The sequence below is a fragment of the Chaetodon auriga genome, chromosome 14 (genome assembly GCF_051107435.1).
Source record: "Chaetodon auriga isolate fChaAug3 chromosome 14, fChaAug3.hap1, whole genome shotgun sequence".
Taxonomy (NCBI): Eukaryota; Metazoa; Chordata; class Actinopteri; order Chaetodontiformes; family Chaetodontidae; genus Chaetodon; species Chaetodon auriga.
In genome coordinates, this window is record NC_135087.1 from 14721658 (window position 1) to 14749599 (window position 27942).

Consider the following 27942-nt stretch of genomic DNA (forward strand, 5'->3'; position numbering starts at 1 on the left):
GCCATACCCATATTTAATAAACTGAAATGTTTGAGGCTGATTAACAAACACTGTATGTCAAGTTCTGGTACACTTCTAGTAGTGTGAAGTAGTAGCAGTAGTAGTTGTGTATAGCCAAATGTTAACGTGTCTTCAGGGACTTACCTCCTACAGCAGTCTGGTATAAATGGGCTGAGCACATTAGCAGGTTCATTGGTCAGCAATGAACATGGGTTCAGTGTGTGTAAGTGGCACTACACCGGTGGAGCACCATAAATAAAGATAGTAGTAAAGTTTGTGGTGGCATCGTGCCAAAAACTGTTGACAAAGCCCAAAGTCCACCCTCTCAACTGCCACTCAGACAGGACTCTCACCTGAAGGTACTTGATGAGGATGTTCAAATTATAATCACTGCCATTTGGGCCACTGTGTATAACCATCCAAAACCTGGAAAGGCCACCCGATCATATTTTGAATAATCATCAGCAACAAATTATTTTACCATTAATTTGCTACTTCATTCCTGAATTTGTCTGGATGGAGAATGATCAGTGTCGACACATCAGGAAAATCAGCCTGAAAAACATAGTGTGGTATCAGACGGCATAACGAACACAGGAGCTTCAAAAACCATCTCCAGGAATTCAATTTGACAATTCCCCCTCAAATCCTGCCCCACACAGAAAACAGACTGTCAACCGTTTCCACATAGGCACGCTGCCAAACAGCGTAGCAACCTGCTGCGCCATTTCCTCCAGGTGAAAGAGATTTGTGATTTATATGAGAACGTTTCCCTGTGACATCTGAGAGAAAAAGCTTTGGATTTCAACCTAACCCGTAGCTCCTGGAAAGAGTCTTCCACCTACTGTTTCCACTGACAGCTCCCTTAAGAGGCTGTACGGTGAGTCCTGACTTGCCAGTCACACATTTGAATTTAACAGCTGCGAGTTTATTGTTATTATACTGGAATATTTCCACTTGTCACACTGTCGTACAAAATGGAGCCATTTTTTTTTTTTTTGTGGTTGACTAAATTTTGCCTTGCTGCACTGAGCAACCAGGTCACTTAGATTAACCCCAATGCAAAGGGAGCATTTCCCAGCAGTGTGCCGTGTTAAACAGGGCAGTGTGGGCTGGGGCAGAGAGGTGTTTATAGGGGCACTCCATTTCCTCTATTCAACCAGGAAAAGGTAAACATGCCCAGGGGGGAAATAACTGTTACGCAGGTATCAGAAATGCAGAACATCAGCTGTTTCAAAACACACCTTTGCGTACCATGCAGCAAATTTCACACGTTTCTTGTCAACACATTTGACCAAATGAAGTAACCTATTGTGAGAGATGTCCAAAAACCAACAGACATTAAGTGTACTTCGACATACCGCTGCCTACAAAGAAGCAGCAAACTGAACCCGAGCAGAAGGAAAGACTTTTCTCTGACTCCACGATGTGCCGTGCCTTCAAGCTAAAGATGAGCACACTGAAATGTGGTGAGAGATATGTCGTTCACATCCACATCCAGCAGAGAAAAGGTGCGTTTTATACAGGCTGAAAGAAGGTCCATCATCCATTACATGATAAACACAAAGAGGAGCACACAAATGCGGCACAATCTATTGCTAACAAACAAGCTAGTCAAGCAGAAAAGTCCAGCTGTCCACTTGTTAAATGGGGAAACAAGCTGAATGAAGAACAAAGGCGAGCTCTGTAATGTTCTTCTCATGTGATGGGGGGATTCTCGTCTGTCAGCCCTGACGCACATTCGCCTGTCAAAGATGACCACTGAGACATCTGACCCAAAACCAGCTGTTGACTTGCGGATGGAGACAGTAATGTGAAAGTCAACTATGGACTGGGAGGTGCATCTACCATGCAGGAAGCTGAAGCGGAGGACAGCGCGGAAGACTGCATTCATTAAGAGCGAGTGCCAAACAGCATCTCCTGGTCCTCTCGTGAGCACCTGACTAAAAAAAGTTCTGTGCAGTCCTGAATAGGCCTTTCGTAAAAACCTGAACAGCAGTGAACATAGGTGTTACAAAACAAATACTCCCAGCTCAGCATGGGGCTGGGACACACCTCTGTGTGTGCTCAAGTGTGAGTGTTGAGATGCAGCAGTTTCCATCAGTTGAGGATTAAAATAGACGGGATGCGAGAGTAGCAGCAGTATAATTAACAGTGTTGTCACGAGGAGGAGGGCTGAGTGAATAGTTTGTGTTTGCCGTCTATAATTCAGCCTCTCCACGTGCCAGAAGAGGGGGGGATGGGGCTCAGCCAGGGGGCCCGGCAAACACTTCCAAGCCTGCTATTACTTCATTCTCAGATCGCAGCCACTCGTGAGCAAAACAAATCAGAGTACGCCCGCAGTGCTGCTCGCACATCATATGTGCAGCATGTTCAGATTCATTTTGACTGCTCCGCCGGATCAATGTCACATCACCGCCCGAAGCAGCAGAGTTGCGGAGCTGCAGGAAAGTTTGAGTAGGAATAAACAGAGCGGGTCATCAGCCGTCAATCAAAATGTCAATGAGATCATGGCGTTTTAGATTGTGTGAGGGCTGGTGCCGGAGATCAGATGCGTCAGTGGGGGCCTCCAGTGGCCACACGCACTGAGTGCCAGGGAACCACGCTGTGTGCATGTGTGTGCCCGTCAGTGAGTGTTGGTCACTCGCCCGATGCAAGTCCTCGCTGGGCCCAAGCCAATACAGCCATTTACTGCTGTGGCCCATGGCGACTAACGGTGGAAGTGAAATGGAGGCAAGTCAATAATATTCCTGAAAATGCTCGTGCTTAGACATGACGAGTATGCACAAACCTTTGGTGGGATGCCGATCACGTGGCTCCACTGTTCTTACTGAAAACAAACTAATCAATGTTAAATTTTAGTCCCGACGGTGAGAGCTTTGGGCTCAGAGGATGAGAATGTTGGTTGCTTGATTTGATCAAACTACTTTGGTCACATCAGGTGAAAGGAGCAGCACGGACTAAAGGGGCAGCGAGCGGGCCTTTGGACTAATTCTTGTTTTTTATTCCCCCCCAGTTTCCTGATTGTTTTGGGTCGGTGAGCCTCCTGGTTCATATTTCGTTGGGGTGCTTGGACCATATTTTCTTGCATGTCTAGTTCTTTTTATCTGTATCTCTCTATTTCAGAAAGTGAAAAGTGAATGAGATTGTATTTTATGTGCATGAGTAAGTTTAAGTGTGGGTTTGGCATGATGACAGCACCAGGGTGAGAGCAGTTAGCTCATCATGTAGAACTGTGTGTGAGCAGCAAGGTCAGTCGACAGCAGCCTGACGGATTCTCACAGCAGAGGTGTCAATATGACAGATGCCTGTGATGTTTGGAAGTCCTCCACTGCCCTGTCCTCTCACATCCTCTGCCTGATTACGCAGGTAGCAAACAAGCCACAGGACAACGAAGTACGAATTACGATGAGACCACCATTACCACAAAGAATTAAAGCACTTTTTAATTAATTGCAAACTCCAAAATAATCAAGCGCTTGGAAAGAAAATCCTAGCCTATGCGGCCATGCAATAACATTGTATCTGTTGCAAAAACACAGACGCAATAACTAAATGCTCAGATCAGATAACAGCCTGGCAGGAAAAAAAGAATGAAAACGTTGTCAGCAACAGAGAAACAGAGAGCTCTGGGCCAACTTGAAACCCACAATAGGAACTCATTGTGTTGTTGAAATTGCATTTTCAGAACAGAATACTTTAGGAACTACATGTTGGTTTGTTTTTCATTTTGACAGGACTGTCTGGACAGGCTGCGACAAGGTGATGTTATGGAAGAGGAGCAGTTGTTTGATTAGGCAGTCTGGGAAGGGTCAGAGGCCCTGCTGAGCAAACATGAGAAACATGAGCTTCACTACAACAGCAGCACTGACCACAGGCTGTTTAAAGGGCCCCTAGAGAACAGCATCAAATCTATCATAAGATGCTCTGCGCATCCTTTGGAGTTCAATTTCATCATTCAAACTGATCTATTCATCGATCAGGCCGACAAATACACCTCTGCAGCAATCAGGGTGAAGCACAACAACTGATTTGATTGCACAGATGAATAGGTGCAGCCATGAGGATTCCCCACAGGCTAATATCAGTGACAGAGGAGCATGAGCGTGCTCCTAAGAAACAACTGAACAGAGCAGCAGTCAAAGGGAGAACACAGCCAGCCATCCTGGAAGGCCAGAGTCAAGGTGAAAGCTTGATTAATATCCCCTCACAATGGCCAAATAGCTGCTGTGCTGCCACCAGACATTAACTCTGTGCCCAGTGCACACGATGTGCTGTACAATTTTATAATTAACCCTCGGTTTGCAAGAATACAGGCAGAAACATAAGAATGGGATCTTGCCAAGTAAGCGATTTAACAAGGTAACACAGTGGGCTGCAGTGCTGAGGACAGAGGAAAGGCTTCAGTGTGAGTTGACATGAGGGCCAGTGCAGTGAAGAAGGGCTTATTATCCTCACAGGAAACCTCAGGGGGATTCTGTGCCATGTCTCTGGAGAAGCCTGGCTGACTGTGCTGTCCCCTACAACTTGGAGGGCAGCCTAATTCCACAACTGCGGACTCAGTGGGAAGCTCAGGTGTGCCTCAGTGATCAGCGCTATTTGTCAGAAATAGCAAGTAGTCTCTAAAATGTACAGTTCTGCATGTGGAGAGGCTCGATGAGGACACAAAATGCACAACAACAGCGTAGCAAAGTAACACACGTAAACCATTTCCAGTCATTGATTTTGGCGCGCGGCCAGTGCATAGCCCAATACACTTCCAGTCCAATTATAAACAGTCAGGCTGCAGAGTTAATCAATTCATACAGAGTCATTTGGACTGCGATAAGTCAGCTCGTATTGCATAACAGTGGTGCCATGCTAAATCACAGCCTGTGCCAGAAAATCACAGTGCAAACCTCCACAACGCGCTGCCTCTGGCCTGCACTGCACTGCACTCCATGTACTGGGACACTCCAGGCAGCTCTGCGACTGTGGTTTATCATGCTCCCGAGCCAGTTCTGTGCAAGCCACATCTCACTTTAAGCAGCAGCTCAGGGTGCAGTGTTTTCAATACTTTTGTTTCCATTAAACACCGAAATTTTAAAAAACACGACAGCGAAAGGCAAGAAAATTAACATCTGCCTTATTAATCAGACACTAGACAGCTGTGCCAGTGATCCTTGTGTTATAGTTTTGGTTTATAGATACAGAGTGAAGCAGAACGCAATTAACACGCCATACCCCCCTCCCCCCACCCCCTTTGCCCCCCCCGGCTGGCAATAATCAGGACGCTGCATCCCCACAAGTCACAGGGGAGGAAAGCATGCAAAGTCTGACTAGAGCTCTGTGTGAGCTCGTCATTTGCACCCTCCAGAGTGTGTGCCTAACCAGTGTTATGTATTTTAACAGCTGATTTAGGGTCTGTTAAAAACCAGGCAAAAGGTGAGCAGCCAGGGCACAGCAGCCAACCAGGATGTGTGCAAGTGCAGGTTTTCTCTTTCTAGTGGCGAACAGCTACTGGTGATTTTCTCCTAATCAGCATTCAAGGCAAGTATGAGTAATATGTAAACAGAAACAGCAACGCCACTTCACCTCCTCTAACAGTAACGATAGCTGCTGAACTAAGCAATTCTTCTGCAGAGAGATACACGGAAACGTTTACAGTTTAACCCTGGAAGAAGCAGTGAGTGTTGTATAGAGTCAAAATATGGTGTTTCCTATCAATGTTCAATGTCAAGAGCTTCTACGTGCAAGCACACGGCCATCCTCATACTTAGATGAAAGAGCTGATCTGAAATATAATTATCGAAACTGACCCCAGTGTGTGTGCATATCGTTCAGCCCTTCATGACAGCTTTCAGTTTCAGTGTGTTTCTCATGCAGCAAGGCTGTAGTCAGTGTATCCAGGAATACATCAATGAAACACACAGGAAACAGGCAGCGAGAGAGGAAAGGCTGGGAAAGCAGCCATGTTTGTTATTAACTGGCCCTATCTGCCCTTTGCACCTGGAGCAACATGGAAAAAAAGAGTAATTCATGAGACAGTGGGTTGTTCTGCACTGTAAGAGCCTAATTATTTTAACATCAATATTGAGTTGCATGAGCAGTGACAGTGGGACCTTTTCCTCCAGACTTCACTCAGTCCACCTATTTGTTTAACAAGTCATCTGAATCTTAGCAAAGGAAGTCTTTGGTTCACAGTGGTCTCATTCTTCCCTCTCAGCTATACTCGGAGCAAAGCAGGAACTCACAGGGTGGAAATGGATTCCCTGGTTCCAAAGCAAAGGATGTGGAATTTTGGAGCCATCTGAGGAGGGATTTTTTGGAGTTTTAGTGCAGGAAATAAAGCACAACACAAACTACAACGAGGACTGCTTTTAATATTTCAAAGAACTTTGTTCAGGAGAAAACCTCACAGTGTAATGTCGCGACAGCATTCCTGTTTTCCTAAACATAACACGGCAAAAGCGACTCCTGAAGGTAACAAAAACAGTCGCGAGCATGAGGAGGAATGAGGACAAGCTGAACAGACCTGTCTGCGCATTGAGATCTGTTTTGAGCTCAGCCATGACCAAGCCCTCGCACATTCCTGCCTGCTTCTCAGATTTCTGTCCACAGGAGGGACAACAGCAGAACCTCTGTGGTTTTTGTATGTGGAATTATTTTCCACCGCTGCCCACACAGGCTCCGCATGGGGCACGGGCCTGAAACTCTGCTTGATGTTTTGATTCTTCTCCGAGCAGAGCTCTGTAATCCGCTCCAGAGAGAGTGTGCAGGCCAAACAGAGAGACACTGTAGCAACTGGCAGACATGTCCAGACAACACTGAGCACGTCATCGCCGTGTGGCAGCGGAGATAGCCTGCGGCAACACATCATCATCATCATCAGAATACCAGATTCCATGATGGAAAGTTTTTTTTTTCCCCCTTCTCTCACTTGAAGGTCTTTTAACTAAGTGCTTGTTTGTCAAACAGTTTTCATTTCTTTCTCCCTCGTCTTCCGATCGCTGCGCCATGTTGTACTATTTTCGGCATGTATGAGGTTTGATTGGAGCAGAAAAGGGGAATTACACAGCGTCTGATCTCTGCATGACTGTGGGTTTTGGTTTAGGGTTGAAAGTTGGAGGCAGGATGACCAAAACCAGTCGCAGAATGTTACTTTAGCTCAGGAGCATAAAGTATGAGTGACAGACCCCCAGACGGAGACCCCTCTGTCAGTCAGGTGTGGTCCAGATCACTCGATAGCAACACTTTGCACCTGCCCCACTAGTAAACTCCCTCAGCGTCTGTGAGCCCGACAGAAGCTCCCGCATGGATAATTACAGTGTCCGAACTGCTGTGCATTTTTGCGAGGTCAGAATTCCCCAAACTTTGCGGCAGGTGGTGTGAAAAGGAGGGGAATTTTCCTTTGTCTGCACGCATTTACTCTGTGACAGTGCACTGAAAGGGGATTACATCATCACTATTGTAGCTTCCGAGCCCTCCGCTTTCCTCCATTGGCTGGTATACAGTGGACCGTCCGATCCGCACAAAAGACAGAGCATTCCAACAGTTTAGCAAGCAGGAAATGCAGCCCCGTAGTCACACCTCATTACAGTCAAACTCATCGACCCCCTCAGTCACCAGCGAGAAGACAATGACACGGAAGAGAACGCTGGTGGCTGTATTATCATCAAGTCATTTGACTTCTGACTATGGGCTGACTAACACTGGTCGGACACATCACTCGTGTCGAAACTGACAGAGCTTCCATTTTTTTCTAAAAAAGTGATACAGCTCAAGCTATTACTAAAGGCTGCGTCAAACCTCACGAATACATGACTCACTTCGGTGTCTGTCATAGAACAAACAAGCATGAAGGAATTGGCCTTGTAGCTGACATTGGTCGTGTTGGTGCACCAGATCGTCCAGGGCCATATCGCAAGGTCTGCTTAGTTTGTCTGTCATCAGTAACAAGCAGTTAAAGGCGGCAGGAGCACGGGCTTGACAGCAGCCAGGCAGGCGGCGCTGCACATTTTCCGAAAGGTGAGATCGACAAGGTATAGGAATGATGTAAGCTTAAAACTTTGTGAGGCTAACAGAAGCAGCACATCGAATTAATTCTAACAATAATCTCATTACTCATTATAAAATGTAAACAGTTATTTTAAGCATTTCACGATGGCCACTTAGCATAATTGCAGCACACACATTCCAGAGTGGCAAATTATAAAGCAGTACAATGCTCCTCTTGTTGTTGTCTTTTATCTTTGCGCGAGCTATTCCCTTCGAGCCAAATCACAAGAGACAAAAGAAACATAAGCTCAAGTTAGCAACAGGAAGCATCCCTCTGTGAATGTGTGGGCACGTTTGAAAGACTGCACGACAAATGAAGCACAATAACAATTGTTATCGTAATATCAGAAGCGTGATGCATAAAAATGAAAATAGAAACACTGTCCTTCAGAAATAAACCGGGGGGTGGATTATTTATGTTGACGAGAAACGTGAGAGGCAATGGCTACTTTCTAAAAGGAACAATCATGTTAGTTTGCACGTAGATGCATTTTGATGAAAACAGCGCAAAAGTCCCTCATCTTTGGATTTGTGTTGCAAACTTCTAAATGAGGTGTCTTACGGCCCGTCTTAAATACCTCAAATGGTATTTTTCTCACCAGCATAACACACACACACCTGTTGACCCAATGTGGCATTTGTGATTAAAACCACTTCATGCACGCTTTCTCCAATAGTGACACAAAGCTGCTGCATTTGCATTAGATTCATTCTCTACAGGAAACCCCATCAGAGACAGCAAGAGGCAGTCCAGTGTGAATAATAGCTCAGACAAAGCTGAGATTAGACTCACTCATAAAAATGGCAATGCAGCTATATGATCAGTCAGGCTGACCGCGGGTCAGTTAAGCCTATCAAGAATGCTAAAAATCCTTGATCCCTGCCCAAAGCTAAACTCCAAAGCTTCCTTTTTTTCACCTGACTCATGCCAAGTTATCCAACTCCCAGAAAGCACTGCCACTGGAGCAGGCACCATGATTCAGTCAGGGGGGAGCTCACTGCTTTCCTACCTGCATAGCTGCAGCTGGTTTGCTACAGCTGGTATTTTGTAAATATGCTTAAGTTGGACACAATACTGTTTGAAGTTTGAACGGTTAGCACAGGTTCCTGGTTGTTACCATGCAAATAAACCTTGTTGCACTGCTTAGCCAGATCTTTCCTGTTCTATCATGCTGAACCACTGTGATGATCTGTATTCTTTATTCCAAAGCAGAGTCTATATGCCCAAAGAGGACCAGAAAAAGGGTGATTTTGTGCACACTCTGCACATCAGGCCGACATAAATCAACAAAATGAGGGTCTGTCTGAGCATTATGTGATCAAAATGCCATGGGGGGGACCGTGGCCAGCAGACACCCCGATGCACAGAATTTAACATGGCATATTGATGAGGCTGAATGCAATAAGCTTGGACTAATCTGTGCAACAAGATGATGAACCAGGCGAGGCTGTAAACAAACCAGAGCTCTGAGGGCCAAACAGATGTGACACAAGGAAATCACCTGCCTGAAATCCCTGCTCGTGTGGCAACAACACGGGGTATACCATGCTGAAAAATACGGGTTATCGGATGGTGACACGCAAGGAGACGCACATACATACATTCTCACACACACACACACACACACACACACACACACACACACACACATCCTATATGGAGTGGTCTCCTGTAGTGAGCATGATACCACCTGTGAATCGTCTGCCCACAGCAGTGCTGGGAACAATGCCCTTGACATATGCAGCGACGCAGCGGACACATATATTTGATAGTCGGGTCGAAGCGTCTCTCACTGAGTCCACTTCGTCTCCCACCAAAGCCTGTTAGTAAAAAAAAAAAAACCGACAGTGGCACTGACTGCGCACTGGCTCCACACTGCACCTCCACACAGCACAAAGATGTGCTTTGTCCACAGACAGCCGACAGATGTTGTGTGTGGGCACCTTGAACCGCGAACAACACCCCGCACGGAACTAGCACTCCGCTCCCGACTCACCTTTCCCCCTGACTGCCTCGAGCTTTTGGATGTCACACAACACGAAGCGGGTTTTCCTCCTTTTGTTTCAACTCGTAACAAGGTCCTGTAAGTCCGAAACGCAAACTGCGCAGCGCTCTTGCTTACCTCCGCGGGAAACGTCTCCGCTCCGGTTCGAACCGTACAACGCCCCGGCGTCTTCCTCCGAAAGGCAACTTGGAAGTTTGATAGAAAGTTACGGCTTTGCCTCGCTGCGCTATGCAGTTGCTGGAGGGATGAGATCATTCAGGCAGCCTCCCCTCTCCCTCTCTCTGCCTCTCTCTCTCTCTCTCTCTCTCTCTCTCTCTCTCTCCCACTCTCTCTCTCTCTCTCTCTCACCGTGCCCCGGAGTCTCGCGAGAAGCCTTAGTGGGGGAAAGCAAACGTTTCCGTGGCAACAGCGCTCACCTGTAGTGGGCAGACAGAGAGGGGTGGAAACGAAGAGCTCTCACACGCTACCTGGAAAACATCGCTTGTAAACTATGAAAGCTAATGCGAGGCTGCTAAAATCCTCAGGTTTTCACCTTTACATCCTTTCTCTATGAAGAAAACGTGACAAAGTGTCCCCAAGATTGCACTTTTTATTTTTTCACCCCTGCCCCTCACACAGCCCAAAGACCACACTGTACCAGTATGTTTTACTCCTGTATTTTTAAAGTTTGGTAAATTTAGGCAGAAGTTTAATCGGTGATTCTGCTTTATTTTGCTCACAATGAGGTAATTTAACCACAGGTAGGACTAACATCTACCTACAGTTATGAAACTTGTAACCTTTGACCAGCTGCAGCAAATGGCCTGTTAGCTAATAATTTGGTCAAATTCAAGGCAATTTCTTAGTTGTCTTAAAATGAACTTTTACAATGTCATACACCTATATTAATTTAAGTGTTATATTACTTGTATATTATTATTATCATCATCATATTATTTGTTACTTTTTTCTAAATATTGTGTATACATTCTATGTTTGCCTGTATGTTAATGCTACTGCAACAAATAATTTCCCAAATTGGGATCAATAAAGAAGCAGTCTAAGTCTAAGTCTAAGTCTAATATAGTGCATATTTGTATTGTTTTGCTAATATTGCTGTAGTGACTGTACATGCAGGGTTATTTAGACCATCATGCATCCAAATCCAATTTATCCCCCAGAAATGAAGTTAGAATTTGTGTGACATTTTACACAAATCTAGATGTGATTAGATGTTGTAGTCTGTTTTTTAATCGATTACATCATTTTCAAGTATTGAATTGAGTGATTCATCGCTCCAACATAAATGATCTTTGGTGGTATTTCTCTGCAAGCTGTGTGTGTGCAGGGGAGCAGTGCAGAGGGTGGAGGAGAGGCCCCTGGCATTCCTCTTCCAATATTTGCTGCTTCTAATTGCGACATTACTTACCTGAATGTCAACCACAGACCAGTGGACCAGTGGGAAATATATTTATCAAATGCTCTCATGTGACAACACAAATATTTAAATGTGATGTGCAAAGACAGCGAGTCAGGCTATCTCCAAACAGAATTAAAACAGTGCCCGGTGACTGAGTGTTTCACTGTCCTTCCCGCGGCAACCTGCCAAACACATTAGGGCACTGCCTGGCCTGTGTAGCCTGTGGTTCTGACATCATCAGCTGATGTGAGCGGATGCGGAGAAAATCCACTGCTAATCTGCAGACCTTGCAAACAATGCATGCAAAATTAAATCTGGATAAGAGCTCATTACACAGTGGCAAGGTCGATGCTTTCCTAAATGCATGATTTAGGACTCGTCTTCAGGTTTCACTGTGGTAGTAAAGCATTCCTAGTGGTATCTGCAGGTCTTACTTGGAAATGCATGGGTCTATTCAACATATAAAGAATGATTCAGCAGGTTAGAGGAGGCATAGAAATGTCCCGTGAGTTGTTATAGTGTGCAGTGACAGCATGCATTATAATTCAACATCCCTCCCACTGTATTACAAGCCTAATAACTATGCTCACACAGAGCTGTTTCAGGCATGACAACATCTATGTTTGTCAAGCCTGCATCAGAGGCACACATCTTTATAGCAGGTGCCTGGCTGTATATACGGTCCAGTTAAAAACAGATGCATCAGTGAGACAGCATATTGGTTTTTAGGGTTTTATTCCAGTGCAAACATTTTGTGAGTGTGTGCAGTGAATATCAATTCATAAAAGCATGACAGAAGTTATGTTGGTATGATCAAATCAGCAGCACCATCTGCTGGCCAGGCTAGCATATGGCAAGAAACAGAAGGACATACAAGGGACTGATTTTCAAGTGATGGTTTCTCTGAAGTATACCCACATTTGTTTCATCTTGTAACTATACTATAAAACTCATTAAACATGTATTGAAGTTACGCCTCCGCTACTCTTAAGCACTTAAAAGGCCTCAGATAATATTCCCTCATCTTTTCAGAATATCACCCTCATTTAATAAGGCTTAAAAGTGTGGAGGACAGCATATCAGCTTTGACTGTGATGGATGAGAAGTCATTAAGGGGTGGAGGCTGTTCTTAGGTCTTGGTGAGTCTTAACAGTCTTTGGATGTCAGGCTCGATGTCAATGGTGGGGAACTTTTTGCTGTATCTTTTAAAGGGCTCTCCCTCTGGCCCGATGAGGAATTTCTCAAAGTTCCAGGAGACGTCCGTCCTGTTGATGGGACTCCAAATCAGAAATTTGGGGTCCTGCATGAGGGAACTGGGGTCGTCATCGGGATAAGGGAGTTTGTCTTTAAGATAGGCAAAGACCGGATGTGTGTTTGTTCCGTTGACGTCGCACTTCTCAAACACGGTGAAGTTAGGCTTAAAGCCTCCACCCGGACGCACGTGCTGCAGGGAATTCAGGATCTCACCATTGGAGCAGTTCTCCTGCAAAACACAAGCATTTAGTTTCATAATGTCCAGCTGCTTGATACTCCACAGCAATATTGTAATGGCTTTAAGGCTCAGTGTTTGCTTCTAATTTTGGTGATAACAGGAATTAAGCTGATTACGCTGCAGCAAACAAAATCAATCTCTGTAAGAGTGTCAGGCGGACACTTAAAATGTAACTGCTGTATCAAAACTCAAGTACTCGCTGCAGTTTGCACACTTTGCAGTCATGATTGATCCCTGAGTGGATACAATGAGAATGATTTTCATTGCATCAAGCAACCATGAGAGAATATTCATATTCATTCATTCATTTTGACTTTGAATGTCTGGTTGAATTCAGGTGTAACTTTTGTGACCTGTTACAGCAGGTGCAACATGAACAATAAAACATCATCAGCAAATAACGTAATTTTACACGCTATCTGGCCTCCGTCAAGACCAAATATTACAAGGTTAGACTGAATTACCTGAAGAAATGATGCTGCTCAACTAACCTGATATCCAAACTGGTTACAGGGAAAACCCAGGACCACCAGCCGATGGGGGTACTTGCTCTGAAGCTGGTTGAGCTCGCTGTAGTCCCGGGTGGTGGTGCCTCAGAGCGAGGCCACATTCTCTATGAGGACCACCCGTCCCCTGAACACGTTGAAATCGACCGTGTCTCCCTCCAGCGTGGTGGCCCTCAGGTCGTAGAATGTCTTGGCGATGAACGTCATCTCGACTCCTGTGCTTCCTCACTGGAGGCAGATCAACGGCCGACTGTATCCAACTGCTCGGTCACCTGACTCACCGAGGACAGAAAGCTGCCTTTCATGGGTGTCGAATGACTCTGCAAGAAACTGATCTCCACCTGACATACAATCCTGTTCACACGTTCCACATAGATTGATATAAATGATTATAAAAACACAAAAGTACATAAAATAGCTGTTGCATTGTTTTACAAAGTGTGTTGTGCAGTTTAGGATAAACTCTGAAAAGGGCTCAAATTTTCAAATAATTTCTTTGAACCCAAACGCCGTGTGCTGTTAATTATTAGAAGAGTTTTAAAATGTGATTATTATCATGAGGTGCTCATTTCAGTGTTGTTGAGGGAAATATCACGTATTCAGCTTCATTGTTCGTCTACGACATGTATCCGTTTTCTCGGTCATCAAAAATGTAACACCTGGTCACCTGCCTTTCACAGCAGACAATGAAAAATGAATGAACCTACTGTCCGAACTCTCCATGGACCCAACTTCACTCTCAATCCAAATTCAGTGACTCAGCAAAGCTCAGACTCCAAATGACTTAGTTTTAAATATGACAATTTCAATTTATTAAATTATACACTGCTTGATTTTTGCAACATCCATGAGTTTCAAACATTATATTAAAATTGCATATCTGTGGCACCTTGGCAGACCCTGAAAACATTATTTTAAGCAGCACTAAGACTGCTTAAATGCATAACAGGCATTAGGCAATGCCAGTCACATTCATAAAACAAACTGCACATGTACATTCAAGATGGTGAATAAACATGTACTGCATTCATAAAGGTCACTGAACATGGCACAACACTGTCTCCCCTGAGGAAATAAGTCCATTGTGTAAATGAATCCATCCCTGCCTGGTTTGAGTTTCGAGGTGTAAATAATTCAACTGTGTCCTCTTGTTGCAACTTAATAAACTTTTTTTTTTTTTTTTTTTTTTTGAGATGTACGCACAAGTTACCAGTCGCTTCATAGATTTGTATCTTGAATCGAATTTTGAAAAAGAAACAAGAAAGAGAAGGTGATGCAATACAGTAAATCAATTAAATAGTGCATTTTATCCAGGAAAATGAAGAGACGTGTTTTGCTGGAGCAAACGGACACGGAGCTACCTTCATGCAGTGCAGATACACTCTTCACTGCCTACAGAGTTCAGTGATCATGCAACAAAGTCGGCCCTCTGCTGGTTGCTGCTGCTAACTGCACTTGCGACCATGTAGCTCCACTGACTTCGTCACAAGTCACAGCACCTATGAAGAAGGCAGAACAAATGTCTTTTGCTTCAGGGCCTCTAACAGGCGCAGGTCCTCCGGCTGCTGTCGTTGGTGTCTTCACTGCCCTTCTCTTCTTCCAAAGCGACCTTCTCCAGATAATCATCCAGAGATCCCAACAAGGTGTCCAAATCTCTCTTGTGAGCCTGCAGCACCAGTTCTGCCATTCGAGTGAAGGACTGAAGGAAGGAGGAAGTGGAAAAATAAACACACAGATAATAAAGAGCAGTGTCGCGGGGAGTTCCTGGTAACATTCGTTACCATGAACTCCGCATTTCTATTGCAACAGACAGTTTCTGTGTCCTACCTCGCTGATGTTACTGCTGGTGGAGGCACTGGTCTCAAAGAACTCCATCCCATAGGTTTCTGCTAACTGTAAGATCCAGTTGGTTGTGGTCAGAAAATAGTGCAAGAAATTTAGAAATGTCTCCTTACTGTTTAATCTCAGAGCTGTTTTGAGGTAATACTGCTACAAAGCCCTACACAGAACATTATGATTCTACAAGAAGGTTACATGCAAAAGCCCCCTAATAAAAACCACAAAATAAGGTTGCATCAAACCTTGCTTCCTTGGTCCTTTGTCACCTGCCTCATTTGCTCCTCATCAGATTTGTTTCCTACCAAGATCCTCTGCACCATGTCTGGGGCATACTGCAAAACAACAGTGACAAAAACACAGGACAACAGCACAGAGATAAGAGACTTCATCATCTTGTCACTCACACTAAGCCACTGGGTGTGCAGCAAGCATAAACAGTGCACTGAGAGGTAATACAAATACTGGGTCACTGTGAAGGGCAACAAGTGCAGTGGAGTGAAATGATGCCTTACTTCATCCACATCACTGGCCCACTTCGCTAGGTGCTGAAAGGACGTCTTGCTTGTGATGTCATATACAAAGATGATACCCTGGACAAGAACCCACAGGAGAGAACAATTAAAGAATGAATGCTGCAGGAGTCAATGAAGGCAACTTGACTCCAGAGATCGTTCATGTGGAGGGATCACCTGTGCCCGCCTGTAGTACTGTTTGGTAATGGTCTGGTAACGCTCCTGACCAGCCGTGTCCCTGCACAGAAGAACGCACATAACACACATAAGCAGAAGAATACACATGACAGCATGCTGTCAGTGCAATACAATTATACGAAGAAACTTAACTTACCATATCTGTATTCGCACCTTGACTCCATCTATGTCTAGCGTTTTCATTTTAAAATCAACTCCTGCCAAAAAAGAAGAAAATAACTATTTATTTGACAGAAAGCACAAACGAACAGATTTGTGATGCACCTGGAGTCATTTTAAGGAACTGTGCCAAACTGGTGAAGGACCTGCTTTGTGGTGTTCTACATGGGCTTTTGTGTGTTTTAGCGAGCACTTGATGAGCGTTGCTCAGAGACACTATTATCCCGAATGAATAGTTTCTGAGCACTGCATAGTGTCAACTTTTAAATCATTGTGCCTCCACAAGGGGGCTGCAACTGATGTGAACTCCAGCGGTGTTTCCTCTGCTGGGTAACAGGACAAGAGAGCTCAGAAATGTGACAATAGATCTGGCTGCCAACAACAGGAACACGTCTGTTAAGATCACGTGTATATGTTGTGTATGTTTTTAAATCAAGTTCTCGTTGAGTCAACTCTTAAAAAAACAACATTCATTTTGATTCTGCGTGCTAATTACTATAGATGCTTATATGTATATACAGTCATATTCCAGCACACTTAAGGTTATTTATCCTAAACTATACTGCCCTAGAAAGGCAGTAAGTAACTAGAAATTTGATCAAAATTGAGTTATAAACTATATCCCAATTTCTATTCTATTTAACTATATAAAAATATTTTTGCCTTAGAAATGTGTCATTTTCATATTTGTGGGAACCAAACAGACCTAAAATCAAGCAAAATGTATTTCCCGCACTGTGGCTTCGACAGCTAGCCGGACAGCTAAAGTAGGATGGTTACATCAAGTGAAGTGGTTAATGTGTGTGTGTGTGTGTATATATATATTTGGTAAACACAGAAACGTCAATTCCTATAAGCTATGGACTCTATTAATCAAACTAAAGTTCATTTTCTTAAACAAACTACTTAAAATGGATAAGAAAGCTGAGGAAACACGTTTTGTTGGTGGATACTGAAGTCCTCAGTGAAGATTATCCAGTGGCAGAGTGCAGTATCTGCATTTTTTAGGAACCGTGTGCAATCTCTATTACTTTTTGGGGTAAAATAATCAACCTAAGAAGACATAAAATGAAAGCATTACAACCTTTCTATCTGTCCTACAGTCTGCAGGCCAGCCTGAAAACTTTAAACCGTTATTTCTCAGCGTCACTGCTTGTGGACGTACTGCCCTCTAAGCCCTCTGTATACAACACAATATGTGCCATATTATTTTCAATGCTGATTATTTCCCTCTACTGTCTTCAAAACTAACCCTACTATTCAATGAATCATTTGATATAAAGTTACACTGCTCACGCTTTGGTAAAGCCTAAGGCAAGATAAGATAATCCTTTACTAACATCCTCAAATTACTTTTGACTGACTAACAGCTCAAAAACAGGTTTTCAGTCTACTGTCACATTAGACAAAGACAAGCAGCAAATCCAGCAGGAAAATAAACTTTGATGGTTAATTCATGAGCCTTTTAGCGTGACAGTAGACATCTTAACTTGTCAGAGTGGGAAAAAACGTGAGTTATAACATTAAAGATGCCTCTGCTATGTTTAAGTATCCCAGTAAACCACAATAGTGTGACAGTGACCCCGTTCACAACATAGTTGCTGATGAATTTCCTGTCAATCAACTAATCAATGAATTGACTGATCGCTTCAGCTCCACTACCCTATTCTATCCTCCACACCTGCTGTTGTACTTCCTTTTCAGCTCCTGCTCTGAACAATCTAAAACAGTGAATGACTGTAGCAGAAGCTTTATTGAGAGGCTCCATCCATGAGTGTGATTTGAATATATGGCCTCCAGTGAATCAGAAAATGCATCTACTGTATATCCCAGCAAAATCATGTTCTCACAGTGTGCCTTTGTTTCCTATCGATGGGGCTGCTCCTGGATCTGTCCATAGAGAGCATCCTCACTGCAGGCTGTGTGTGCTGTTTGGCTTAAGACTTGTTCAAATTCAAATATGTGTTTACAATACGCAGCTCGCTGAAGGACACTGTCCTTGCAGATCTGGAGGGATGTCTTAACCTCTTTTATGTTTACCAATAATCACAATACCAGGGATCTAGAAACCACCATGCACTTTGTTAAAGAACTGCCCTCAGTCCCGTGCGAAGCCTCTCCACCCTGCACGCTCTGCTGCAGAGACAGTGATGTTGTCCTGCTGTGGACCCTCCTGTCCACAGTGACACATCATCTCCTTTAGAAAATGGTTTTATTCTAGCATATCTATGATCAGTGCAACTTTCCAACCACTGACATGTTTTTCAGTCAGTTTCAGGCCTGTTGTTACCCGAAGCAGTTTGTACTAATCCTACAAGCTGAGCAGGCCAGTTTATACACTTTGAATTAAAGGGAAAATGACAGTAAACTGTGGTGAAAGTTCACTTAAAAGTTGCGGTGTCTACATTCTTCCTGTAAAGAAAAACAAAAAAGCAGAATTCACTGCTGTTCCACCACCTGCGGCTTACACAGACCCACATGATGAGTTATGAAACTGAGAACTTGTTGGATGGCTTACCGATGGTGGAGATATGCGCCGGATCAAACTCACTCTCCGTGAACCGGCGCAGCATGCAAGTCTTCCCGACTCCCGAGTCTCCGAGCAGGAGCAGCCTGAACAACACATCGTACTGTTTGGCCATGACCATGAACTAGACTACAGAGGAAAGCATGACTCTTCCATGTAGCTCCTGGCTGTTGGCTTCACCTCACAGTTGTTGCGTGATGCCTCCACGGAGCCTCGGAAACTTGTGGCTTCGTGAATTGTAAACAGCTCGTTAGAACTCAGAACAGCTTCGAGCGTTTTACCAAAGCTGTCTCAAGCTTGGTTACGTGTTCGATTTTTCTACCAGTGTAGCAGGTTATTTTATGGTTTGTTTTGGCGAGTGAGAACACTGTAGAAAGCTTATGTGAGTAGCTTACTTATGTTTCACCCCTACAGCATGTCAATGCATCGCCTCTGCCTTTTGTTTTGTCATGGTCTCCGTACTGTCTCCTACACAATCTTTACATCGCGTCAGATCTGGGAGATTATTGCAGTTGTATTTACGTTCCTACCTTAAATGTTAAATTTCCCACGGCTCTGGAAGGCATCGTAGAACCTGCATCCTTGAGGAGGCAGCGTCCTGCAGGGGGAGTGACAGCTGGGACACGTCAAACTGAGCTCAAGCCAAGTTCAATATTTAAACTATTAATACTTACATAAGCTTGCTCACCTAATGACATTTTAACTACCCACCAAAAAGCATTTTTGCTTCTATATTTAAAAAAAAAAAAAAAAAAAAAAAGTCCTTTTTTTCCACCTAAATTTGCACATATGAGAATACTGCACAACATGTCTGTGAAGATCTTCATTCATCCTGGTCATGGTACTTCTCAGAGCTTCACACAGGTCACTGGACCTGCTTCAGGTTCTAGAGGGTGGGTTTTTTTTATTGCATGTAAACGATCAAATCTTAAAATATTCAGACAAATGTCAGAATCAGGCTTTAAAACTTCCAACATGTGAAAAGCCTCTGTGTAAAACATTTCTCATGTCATGTATCGCCCCAAAGCTCCTGAAATGTTACTAAAGATATGTTTTCTTCCTTTCCATTGTTAGAAAACGTATTTTGTCATAACTGTGATCAGCAGAGGTTCCTTTGCCCTGAAATGTTTTCCAGTTAGTTTCATGTCTATTTGATAAGTTCTTGAAATATTAGTGAGAACATGACCTGTGTGTCCTCACTGGTAGCCTGAATACAGGCACCTGCCTACTGATGCTCCTGTTAATTAAAACTTAATATCTGAAACTGAGGAGAAAAACAAAGACATCGTAATCATCTATTTGATGCCACAAATAATAAATACTAATCTGGAGACATTTAAGACGTTATTATCTCAGAATATCTTCCCTCCTGCTTGTTTTGAATCTGACAAGTTTCTTAAATTTGTTAAATATGTTGATTAAAACTTAATTTATATCTTCACTCAGCTGCTCCCTCCAATACCAAACACATAAACTTTAGAGGCTTAATGTACAAGAGGCATCATCAGACGTTATTAAAAACAGGCGGAGTCACAAATACATCCCAAAAGGATAAAATAGTTTTATTTATAGTCTCATAATAAAGGTATGCCTTAACTTGCAAGACAACCGCTGGCAGTATGTACAACATACCTGTAATTTCCATGGAATGGAACAAACAAATATTGATCACGTACACACTAATTTATCTCTGCAAAAAGAAGAAAAAAAAAAAAAGAGAAACGTTCCCAGCACAGGCAAATATTTCGAGGGAAGGCTTTTCTTTGCAGAGCTGACACCATTTAAGAGTATACAGTGTTATATACTTCACACTGAAATGGACTTCCATTAACAAAAATAAAGGTCACTGCCCTTTAACTGCATTGCGTAACATTCAGTATCCAGGGGATTTTTTTTGTTTTTATACCCACATTTTATTTGATAATAATAAAAATAGAGGAAAATAAATTAAGTTGAACCTGTGGAAAGTCCACTAAAACAGAAGGTCAACTTGTTCATCCTCCTGCGTTCTCTGGAAAATCTCAAGCCAAACATGAGGGAGATCAGACACGAGGGTACGAAATCAGTTCCGGTGCGTCGCTATAAATAGAGGGATTCATTTTCACAAACATTTTCAAACACAAAAATTTCAGCCACCTACACTGAATAAGGGGGGGTTGCATCTTGCATAACAGACTTTTTTTTTGTTTTTTTTTCCAAAAAGCAACTTCACATTCATTTCTGGAAAAGTATGAATATTAAAAAGGTAAACTATCCCTAATTACCATTTTGTCAAAGGGGGAAAAAATGATTTTCTGTAGCTTTACTAAAGCCTCATACCTTGTCTTCTCCACATTTGATTATGAATAGTTATAATGAAGTTTGAAAAGCATAAAGTCCTTCAAAACTGCAGAGCTGCCTTACTTTGGGGGTCTTAGAAGTTGTTGCTGGGCCACAAAAGGAGTGACAGGATGCTTGCCAGGAGGAAAAAGGAAGGTAGAAGCGTTTTATACATGACAGCACCTCTCGCACACAGTCCCCGCCTTGTCTCCTGGACTGGCGTAAGAAGGCGGGACCGAGCGCAGACAGGCAGGAGGAGTCGGGGGCTGGTGGGCAAAAAGAGTCTGAAGAACAGGGGGCGAGCCGGGTCTAGCTGGGCTCCACGCGCAGCTTCTTTCTGTTGGGCGGCTCCTCGGGCTCTGATTCAGAGCTGGAGTCGGAGCCGCCGTCGAAGGCGGACACCGCGCTCCCTTTGCGGTTTGTATACAAGCTGCTGTCAGAAGAGTAGTTTGTCTGGAGCTGAGTGTTCCCCTTGGCCTTCTCCAGTGCGCGGACTGCGGCAGCAGCAGCACACGGAAAGACAAAAAACCAGTGAACACCACTCTCATCAAATGCAATCGAATGTCAACAACATGTCCTCCACTCACCCTGCTGCTCCAACAGTGCATTCTGCTTCTTTAAGTCGTCGATGTCTTGCTGGTGGGTGTGGTTTTTTCGCCTCATGTACTGGATGTACTCCGTGGCTTTGTCTAGAATCTGTGCTCGGGAAGCCTGTTTGACAGAGTTCTGTCAGCAAAAATTTCAGAGAGCCATGGGACAATGCTGCAGTGTCTACATGTTCAGGTAAAACATGGCATTCTCTCTCTAAACACGCATCAACAGATCACAGCGTAACACATAGAAAATAAACTTTAGTCTGTGATAAAGTAAGACTAAAACAGAACCGCTCCAGGAGTTAGCAACCTTTGGCACATGCACTCACTCACTTGTTGCAGAGTAGTTCAAAGCACAAAACGGGGGCCAAAACCTCCACGTTGAAGCATCGCCACAGCTGCAGAATGAATTACGCCACCGCCTGTTGCACTTACTGGATTTCATTTGAATGATTTCTGCCTCAAAAATGAACTGTACAAACGTATGTAAACATCTCTCTCTGTCTCTCTCTCCCATATTAAAGGTTCTTCAGAATTCTCAAGTCTTGCACCATGAAGGTTATGTTGTTTTGGATAACACAGCTTTCCATCATTTAAAATGACTCCATGATTTTCTCTTTCCTCTACTTTAGACCTCTTAGACAGCTCTCCAAGCAGAACACCACAGAATAACATTGTCTCATACAGTTGAATATCATGGATTAGACTTCACCGCTGTGGGTGACCAAGTTTGCAGAGCTGTGAAAACAGTGAAAAGTACAGCAGTACAAGATGAGAGAACCCGCTTTTCACACGGTCTTTACTTTATAGTGCTTGTGCTGATAGTCTCCATGTGAACACACAGTTTCCATGCTTTATAAAGGTGCTTTGCATGTGCACAACTAAATAAAACTCCTAGACAACACAGTGCAGTAAAGGAAATGAGGCCCTGTGGGTTCATACCAACTGTGTGCCATTTGTTTGTTTTCCTGTCTCTAAGGACATGCAGGTGAGGCTAAGTTTAATTCTAAAACTGGCACTCTAGGTGAAAGAAGTTACACGAGTCTCAGCTTAAGATTTTTCTTTGCTTGGTCACTGCATGTAGAAAAAGAATATTTTCCTCTCACCTTCTCCCCTTGTAATGCAGGCACAGAGTCTCGTAAACCGTGAAAGCTGTCTTTAATGTGGTCCCTGCGTTTGCGCTCAAGCGCGTTGTGATGTGCTCGCTTGTCTGCCTGTGAAGGGACATGCAACGTGTACACTTTAAACACAGGTCATACATGGAGCCCTGAGTCCAAACACGAAAAGGAAAATAAAACAGAATGCAATCGTTTGTAAACCAAATGGTTCAATGAAGTGTTCCTGAGTCCATGTAGTAACATCCTTTCTACAATCATGTGTTCACTAAGTGGTGAACCTCTCTCCATCCTTGCTTGTGAATGACTGAGTCTTTCCAGGATGCCCCTTTCATACCCAGTCATGATTCTATCACCTGTTACCAACGAACCTGTTTACCTGTGGAATGTTCCAAACAGGTGTTTTTGGAGCATTCCACATCTTTCCCAGTCTTTAGCTGCTCCTGTCCAATACATTAAATATATTATCTTTGTGTGTTTTCCATTGAGTGTGTCTCAAAAAAGGATTAGCTAATTATCTGTTTTATTTATGTTTAACACAGCATCCTCATCTTTTTTGGACTTGAGGTTATAGAAAAATGCACCAGATCAGACCAAATTCGTCACATCAAAGTTTGTGACTTGATTTCCACGTGACTTCAAACATACAAGCAAAAGACAGGGATAAGTTTAAAGCTGCCATATGCAAATGCTGCCACTTTAAATTGCAAATAAACTGAATAAGAAGCAGTCAAATCTTTCACAGGGTCCTTGTGTGCACATCTAATTTTCTTGATATGTCACAGCAGCACCCTCTGTTCTAGCTACCATGGAATGAGATCTATTGACAGATTCTAAAGTCAAGGTGTGCTGTTTGCTTTAAGTTGCTTAAAGGGCATTTACAGTCTACTTGTTCAGCACCTGCTGTAACTTCACACAAGTCAGTCAGCTCAGCCTCAGGCCGGATGCTGTTTCGAGCAGACTGCTCACTAAGATGACTGGCAAGGGTTGGGACAGGATGCAGTTAAGGAGCAGAGGACAGAACTGAAAATACCTGTCTGGCCTAAGGGCAAAATGTTTCAAATTGCATCATTAAGCATCAAACATGACCAATGAGAACGCAGTGCTCTGTCATGTGACACCTTGCAACAATACAGTCAGAAGTTGCAGACATATTTCTTTAAATCATTGACAGATATAGATTTGTGTAGTGTGTGTGTGTGTGTGTGTGTGTGTGTGTGTCAAACACTTCAGACACTTTGCATGCCCTGATCCTTCTATGCCTGAATGAAACAAATAAATAAATAAAGGTACATTAGGTACATTTGCATTTCTTGTAGTTATCATACACTCATTAGAACAATTCTCTTGGTCAAATATAGTCAAAAATGCAGCATAAATAGAGTTTAGCATATGATAAGATTTTTCATGGTGGTTGTTGCTATACCCATTTTAATTTGGATACATCTCTACATGTCATTAATAAAAGCTGCCAATATCAAGTTTTAACCAGCCTGTCACATTAGAAATGGTAAACAGTGGAGGCTTAACAGGGCTCCTAGTATATGCATACTGTGGCTCAAAGCTGGAGATCCCAGCTTAATCAAAGGGGGGAGGGGAAGCCATGGCTCTGAGAAATATGTGGCCAGATCGAGGATCTGACACAATTTCAGACGCACACTCAACTAAATCACCACAGCACATTTATGGGCAGTTAATGCAGCTGGTTTGTACACCGCAGGGAATTTAAATGAGCATGTACAATATGTCCTATGTTGCATTTGCCAGGCATGCTTCAAATGCAACGTGAACTCCTGCAGCAGCACTGGATTCTTGCTGTAGGAGGACGTGTTCGAAAAGGTTCAGAGGGCGGCAAGGAAATAACAGACGACCTTGACATGTCCCTAATGGACAAATCATGAAAACATGAACACAGCCGTCTCTAATGTCCTGTTTGCACTGCGGTCAAGTGAGACGTCGTCTGGGTTTTGTTGCGCACCTGTTTCTGCAATTACGGTACTGCGGCCAAAATGGACGTGTAAACACTCTCACTGGCGAGTTGAACAACGTTAACTACAACCCCTAATCATGTCAAATGTGACTTTCCCTTTTGACTTTTCTCCAGAACAATGCAGTATAATGACTTTATGTGGTCATAGTCTGGGGACTTTCAGCTACATCTCTTTAAGAAAAGTTTTTTTTAAGAGTTCAAACACGACAACAATAAGCCTATGTGTTCCGATGCATTTGAACTCGAAGTGTGACTTTTCAATACAACAGTATGACTTCATATTTCACCTTCTTTATATCATATCAGTCAAGGGCGTTGTAGGAAGAAATCCATTAGGAATCGCAGCAAACCTCTTATAGAAACGGTTTGATCATAATTTAAGAAAGAAAAAAAAAGTAATTTTCCATGCATTACAACGCCTATGTATAGTGGAGCTGCATTTACTATTTTTAACACATTTTGAATACGTATCTCACATTTATAACATTTCCAAGAAAACACACTCATCAATTGATTTGTAATAAAACATACTTCCATCAGGTATGTGAAATGTGAATTACTGCAATTTGCCTAACATATCAAGACCTCAGCGACAGTCTTTTACGTCCTTTTTGGCCACTCCGAGCACCGGTACCGTAATTGTACGGATAGACGCGAAAAGCCCAATGTCCGCCTCTGATCAGGGTTTTCGTAAAAGACGTCTCGCTTGACCGCAGTAAAAACGAAGCACCTTATTCACCAGACTAATGCACTTGACTTTAATACACACGCCACCCGGCCAGCACTCCAAAAACAATTTTGATTCTAACAATTTCCTCCCTATTTATCTTAAAACGTAATGTTTGCCAAGAAACCCAGCTAGCCAGCTAGCTAGCTAGCTCAATCAGATAGCGTAGGCTGACAGGAATGTTGAAGTTGCTGTTTGGCTAACAATTTGGCTAACTACTTGTAGAGGAAACTAGACCACATACATCGCTGTCGACTTCGATGTCATCGTTTTCGCTCATTCTTCGATAAAAGGTATGCGAAAATAAAACAAACAGCTGTCAAAACAAAGTGCAGCGACAACTGGAGGCAAATAAAATCTAGCACGGAGCTTTGCTACAGCAGATACATGACGATCAACCGTTTCTCTACACGTGATTCGCCTACACATGGACGGGAAAACATAAACAGCGCAGGCGCGGCAGAATGAGACTTTGTGGGTAATGAAGTAATTCGTCGACACTCAGCCGTGCTTACACTGCTGCGCTTCCTGGATTTTGAACTACATTTCCCACAAGCCCACGGATTTGGACGCGCCCACCAAAAATACACCGTTATCTCTCACAAGTTGCAAACACAGCATCATCAGGATACACAGTGTCCTTACTCCCTTACTGTTCTGTGTCATACAGTTAATGGATATATAAGAAACTGTATTTCAATAAATTTTGATCAATAACTCAGTGATGCCTGAAATATATCCAATCACATTTGATATAACATATTCTCCACACATATGCCTTTCATGCAGACCTGATGCTGTGGCATTAAGGACCAGCATGCATTGTGCTATAGTCTGTTTAAGTGGTCATTGTCAGCGGGGTAGTGTGCTACAATAACTAGGCTCTTCTCTCAGCATATGATTATGAGGCCAGATGGTGGCCTAGCTCACTTTGCCTGCCCTCCCCCACTCACCATCCATGGCTGCGCACTTGCCTCCATAGGACCTTTAAATAGCTGCTGCAGCAAACTGTGGTTGCAATCCCCTCCTGCAGCATTACAAGGATGTAACATCTAAATAGGGCCCTGTTTTATCTCATTTGAAGAAGACACAGATATATAATGGCTGTTTTACTTTAAAACAACACGATTAACACGTACTGTGAGATCTTCATGTGTGCACTATTTATCATTTCATATTTCATTTAATATTTAAACAACAGAGGGTGCAGTAGAATAAAAGAATGAAAAAAAAAGATGCTTTCACACCTAAACCTGTGTTTCTACATCATATAACACGTGTTGTTGCTACTGTATGTGTACTGCGATTACCTGTAATCTGAGTTTGAGTCTAATTGCTCGTGTGCAGTTTCTATTTAGTCTATACTTATTTCATATGCTTTTAATTGCTTATTTTTAAACCAGCTTTATTTATCTGCACTTATTTCAGTCCTTGGGAAGTTGAAACACTCCTCTGGGAGTGTCTTATCATATATGTGCACATATTACCACTGTCATCACTGGTCAATGACATAAATAATTCTATTACATTCAATAATAATGTCAGGTTTTGCAGCAGTTTCAGGAATTCAACATTTGCTCACACAATAAAAAGTTCCCTGATGGTAAAACAGTGTCCACAAGTTTCTACATGTCAGTATTATATGTAATATAAGTGAACATGTACAGCGAATACCAACATAGAGCCAACACAATGATACAAATGAGGGTACGCTTGTTTTCAGATGGTGATATTTATTGAATGGTAAGATTTTCATGAATACATAGAATTATAATTCTCTCTTGATGTGCTTGCATTATCCTCAGCTGCACCTGTTTTTGTCCACGATGTTGAAAATTGTCCAAGATGTTCTTCATCCCCATTTTTTTCCAGGTTACAGTTCAGCTCATTGTTAGATGGTGATGTTTACCATATGAAAATATCTTCATAAATACACAGAATAATATTTAAGGGCTTTTATTGACCCGTTGTTTGTTAATTTTCATATTCATTCATATTGTATCTGCGATGGGTTTTCGAGCCTGGGTTTTCCATGACTCTTCCCGCCAGTTTTCAAACTTGGGAGTTTATTTACTGAACAGGTTCTTACCTACATTCTAATATGCAACATCACTGGCCGAGTTAAGCCATTGTGTAATTGCACAGCCCCTTCCCTTAGATGGCTTTATTCCATCTTAGTTTTTTGTGACGTTTTACTGCTTGCGTTTCGTTTGTTGTTGGACTTTCACTGCTCTTTGGAAAAGCATCTCAAACCCAGCTGGATTTTATCATGTCCTACACAGCTGTCTTCTTGTTTCGTGCTTTGTTGCATAAGTTTGTTTAACGAGACTTTTAACTTGGGCTGTTGTTCCTGTAAGAGATTCCACTGAATGTCAGCACGTGAGGTGCATCAAGCTTTTGATCTAATCTCAGCCGTGTTTCAAAGACTGGGGCCACTACATTTGAGCTTTGTCTAAGGTATCCGATGTGTGAGTTGTAAATGAAAGGTCTCAGTGTACAAAGTCCCGCCCCCAAGTCTGACAA

At 43.0% G+C, this 27942-nt stretch overlaps 4 protein-coding genes across 6 annotated transcripts in view; all 4 read right to left on the reverse strand.

The window, feature by feature from the left end:
- Window positions 1–10304, reverse strand: part of LOC143331532 (signal-induced proliferation-associated 1-like protein 1) — a 34403-nt gene extending 24099 nt beyond the window's left edge. For both annotated transcript variants that reach the window (XM_076748488.1, XM_076748487.1), the window contains exon 1: window positions 10161–10304. The gene's annotated coding sequence lies outside the window, so the exon portion shown is untranslated. The remainder of the gene's footprint in view (window positions 1–10160) is intronic.
- Window positions 10305–12571: 2267 nt separating this feature from the next.
- Window positions 12572–13647, reverse strand: gpx2 (glutathione peroxidase 2). The gene is made up of 2 exons (XM_076748712.1): window positions 13426–13647; window positions 12572–12925 (listed from the first exon to the last, which is right to left on the reverse strand). Exons 1-2 carry the CDS (start codon window positions 13645–13647, stop codon window positions 12572–12574), a joined length of 576 nt encoding a protein of 191 aa, XP_076604827.1.
- Window positions 13648–14232: 585 nt separating this feature from the next.
- Window positions 14233–18871, reverse strand: LOC143331996 (ras-related protein Rab-15-like). The gene is made up of 7 exons (XM_076749206.1): window positions 18667–18871; window positions 16126–16186; window positions 15969–16029; window positions 15792–15869; window positions 15522–15611; window positions 15268–15333; window positions 14233–15139 (listed from the first exon to the last, which is right to left on the reverse strand). Exons 1-7 carry the CDS (start codon window positions 18794–18796, stop codon window positions 14981–14983), a joined length of 645 nt encoding a protein of 214 aa, XP_076605321.1. The 5' UTR covers window positions 18797–18871; the 3' UTR covers window positions 14233–14980.
- A 1341-nt stretch (window positions 18872–20212) lies between these two features.
- On the reverse strand, window positions 20213–25848 carry LOC143331818 (protein max-like). Of its 2 annotated transcripts, none has more exons than XM_076748998.1 (4): window positions 25664–25848; window positions 22694–22801; window positions 21582–21705; window positions 20213–21488 (listed from the first exon to the last, which is right to left on the reverse strand). In XM_076748998.1, the coding sequence occupies exons 1-4, from the start codon at window positions 25697–25699 to the stop codon at window positions 21304–21306; spliced, it is 453 nt and encodes a 150-aa protein (XP_076605113.1). In that variant the 5' UTR covers window positions 25700–25848; the 3' UTR covers window positions 20213–21303. The 2 variants fall into 2 exon arrangements, with proteins under 2 accessions (XP_076605113.1, XP_076605112.1); XM_076748997.1 differs by having other exon boundaries at window positions 21582–21720.
- Between the last annotated feature and the right edge of the window lie 2094 nt (window positions 25849–27942).

What these genes read in the sequence shown, in the direction of transcription:
- LOC143331996 (XM_076749206.1), bottom strand. Translation starts at nt 18,796, where the DNA reads ATGGTCATGGCCAAACAGTACGATGTGTTGTTCAGGCTGCTCCTGCTC. An exon ending in GGCGCATATCTCCACCATCG is followed by an intron (nt 16,187 to 18,666) that starts GTAAGCCATCCA and finishes CTTTTTTGGCAG; the next exon opens with GAGTTGATTTTAAAATGAAA. An exon ending in GGGCCAGTGATGTGGATGAA is followed by an intron (nt 15,612 to 15,791) that starts GTAAGGCATCAT and finishes GTTGTTTTGCAG; the next exon opens with TATGCCCCAGACATGGTGCA.
- LOC143331818 (XM_076748997.1), bottom strand. Translation starts at nt 25,699, where the DNA reads ATGAGCGAAAACGATGACATCGAAGTCGACAGCGAT. An exon ending in ACATCGAAGTCGACAGCGAT is followed by an intron (nt 22,802 to 25,663) that starts GTATGTGGTCTA and finishes GTCCCTTCACAG; the next exon opens with GCAGACAAGCGAGCACATCA. An exon ending in TGCACTGTTGGAGCAGCAGG is followed by an intron (nt 21,489 to 21,581) that starts GTGAGTGGAGGA and finishes CTGCTGCCGCAG; the next exon opens with TCCGCGCACTGGAGAAGGCC.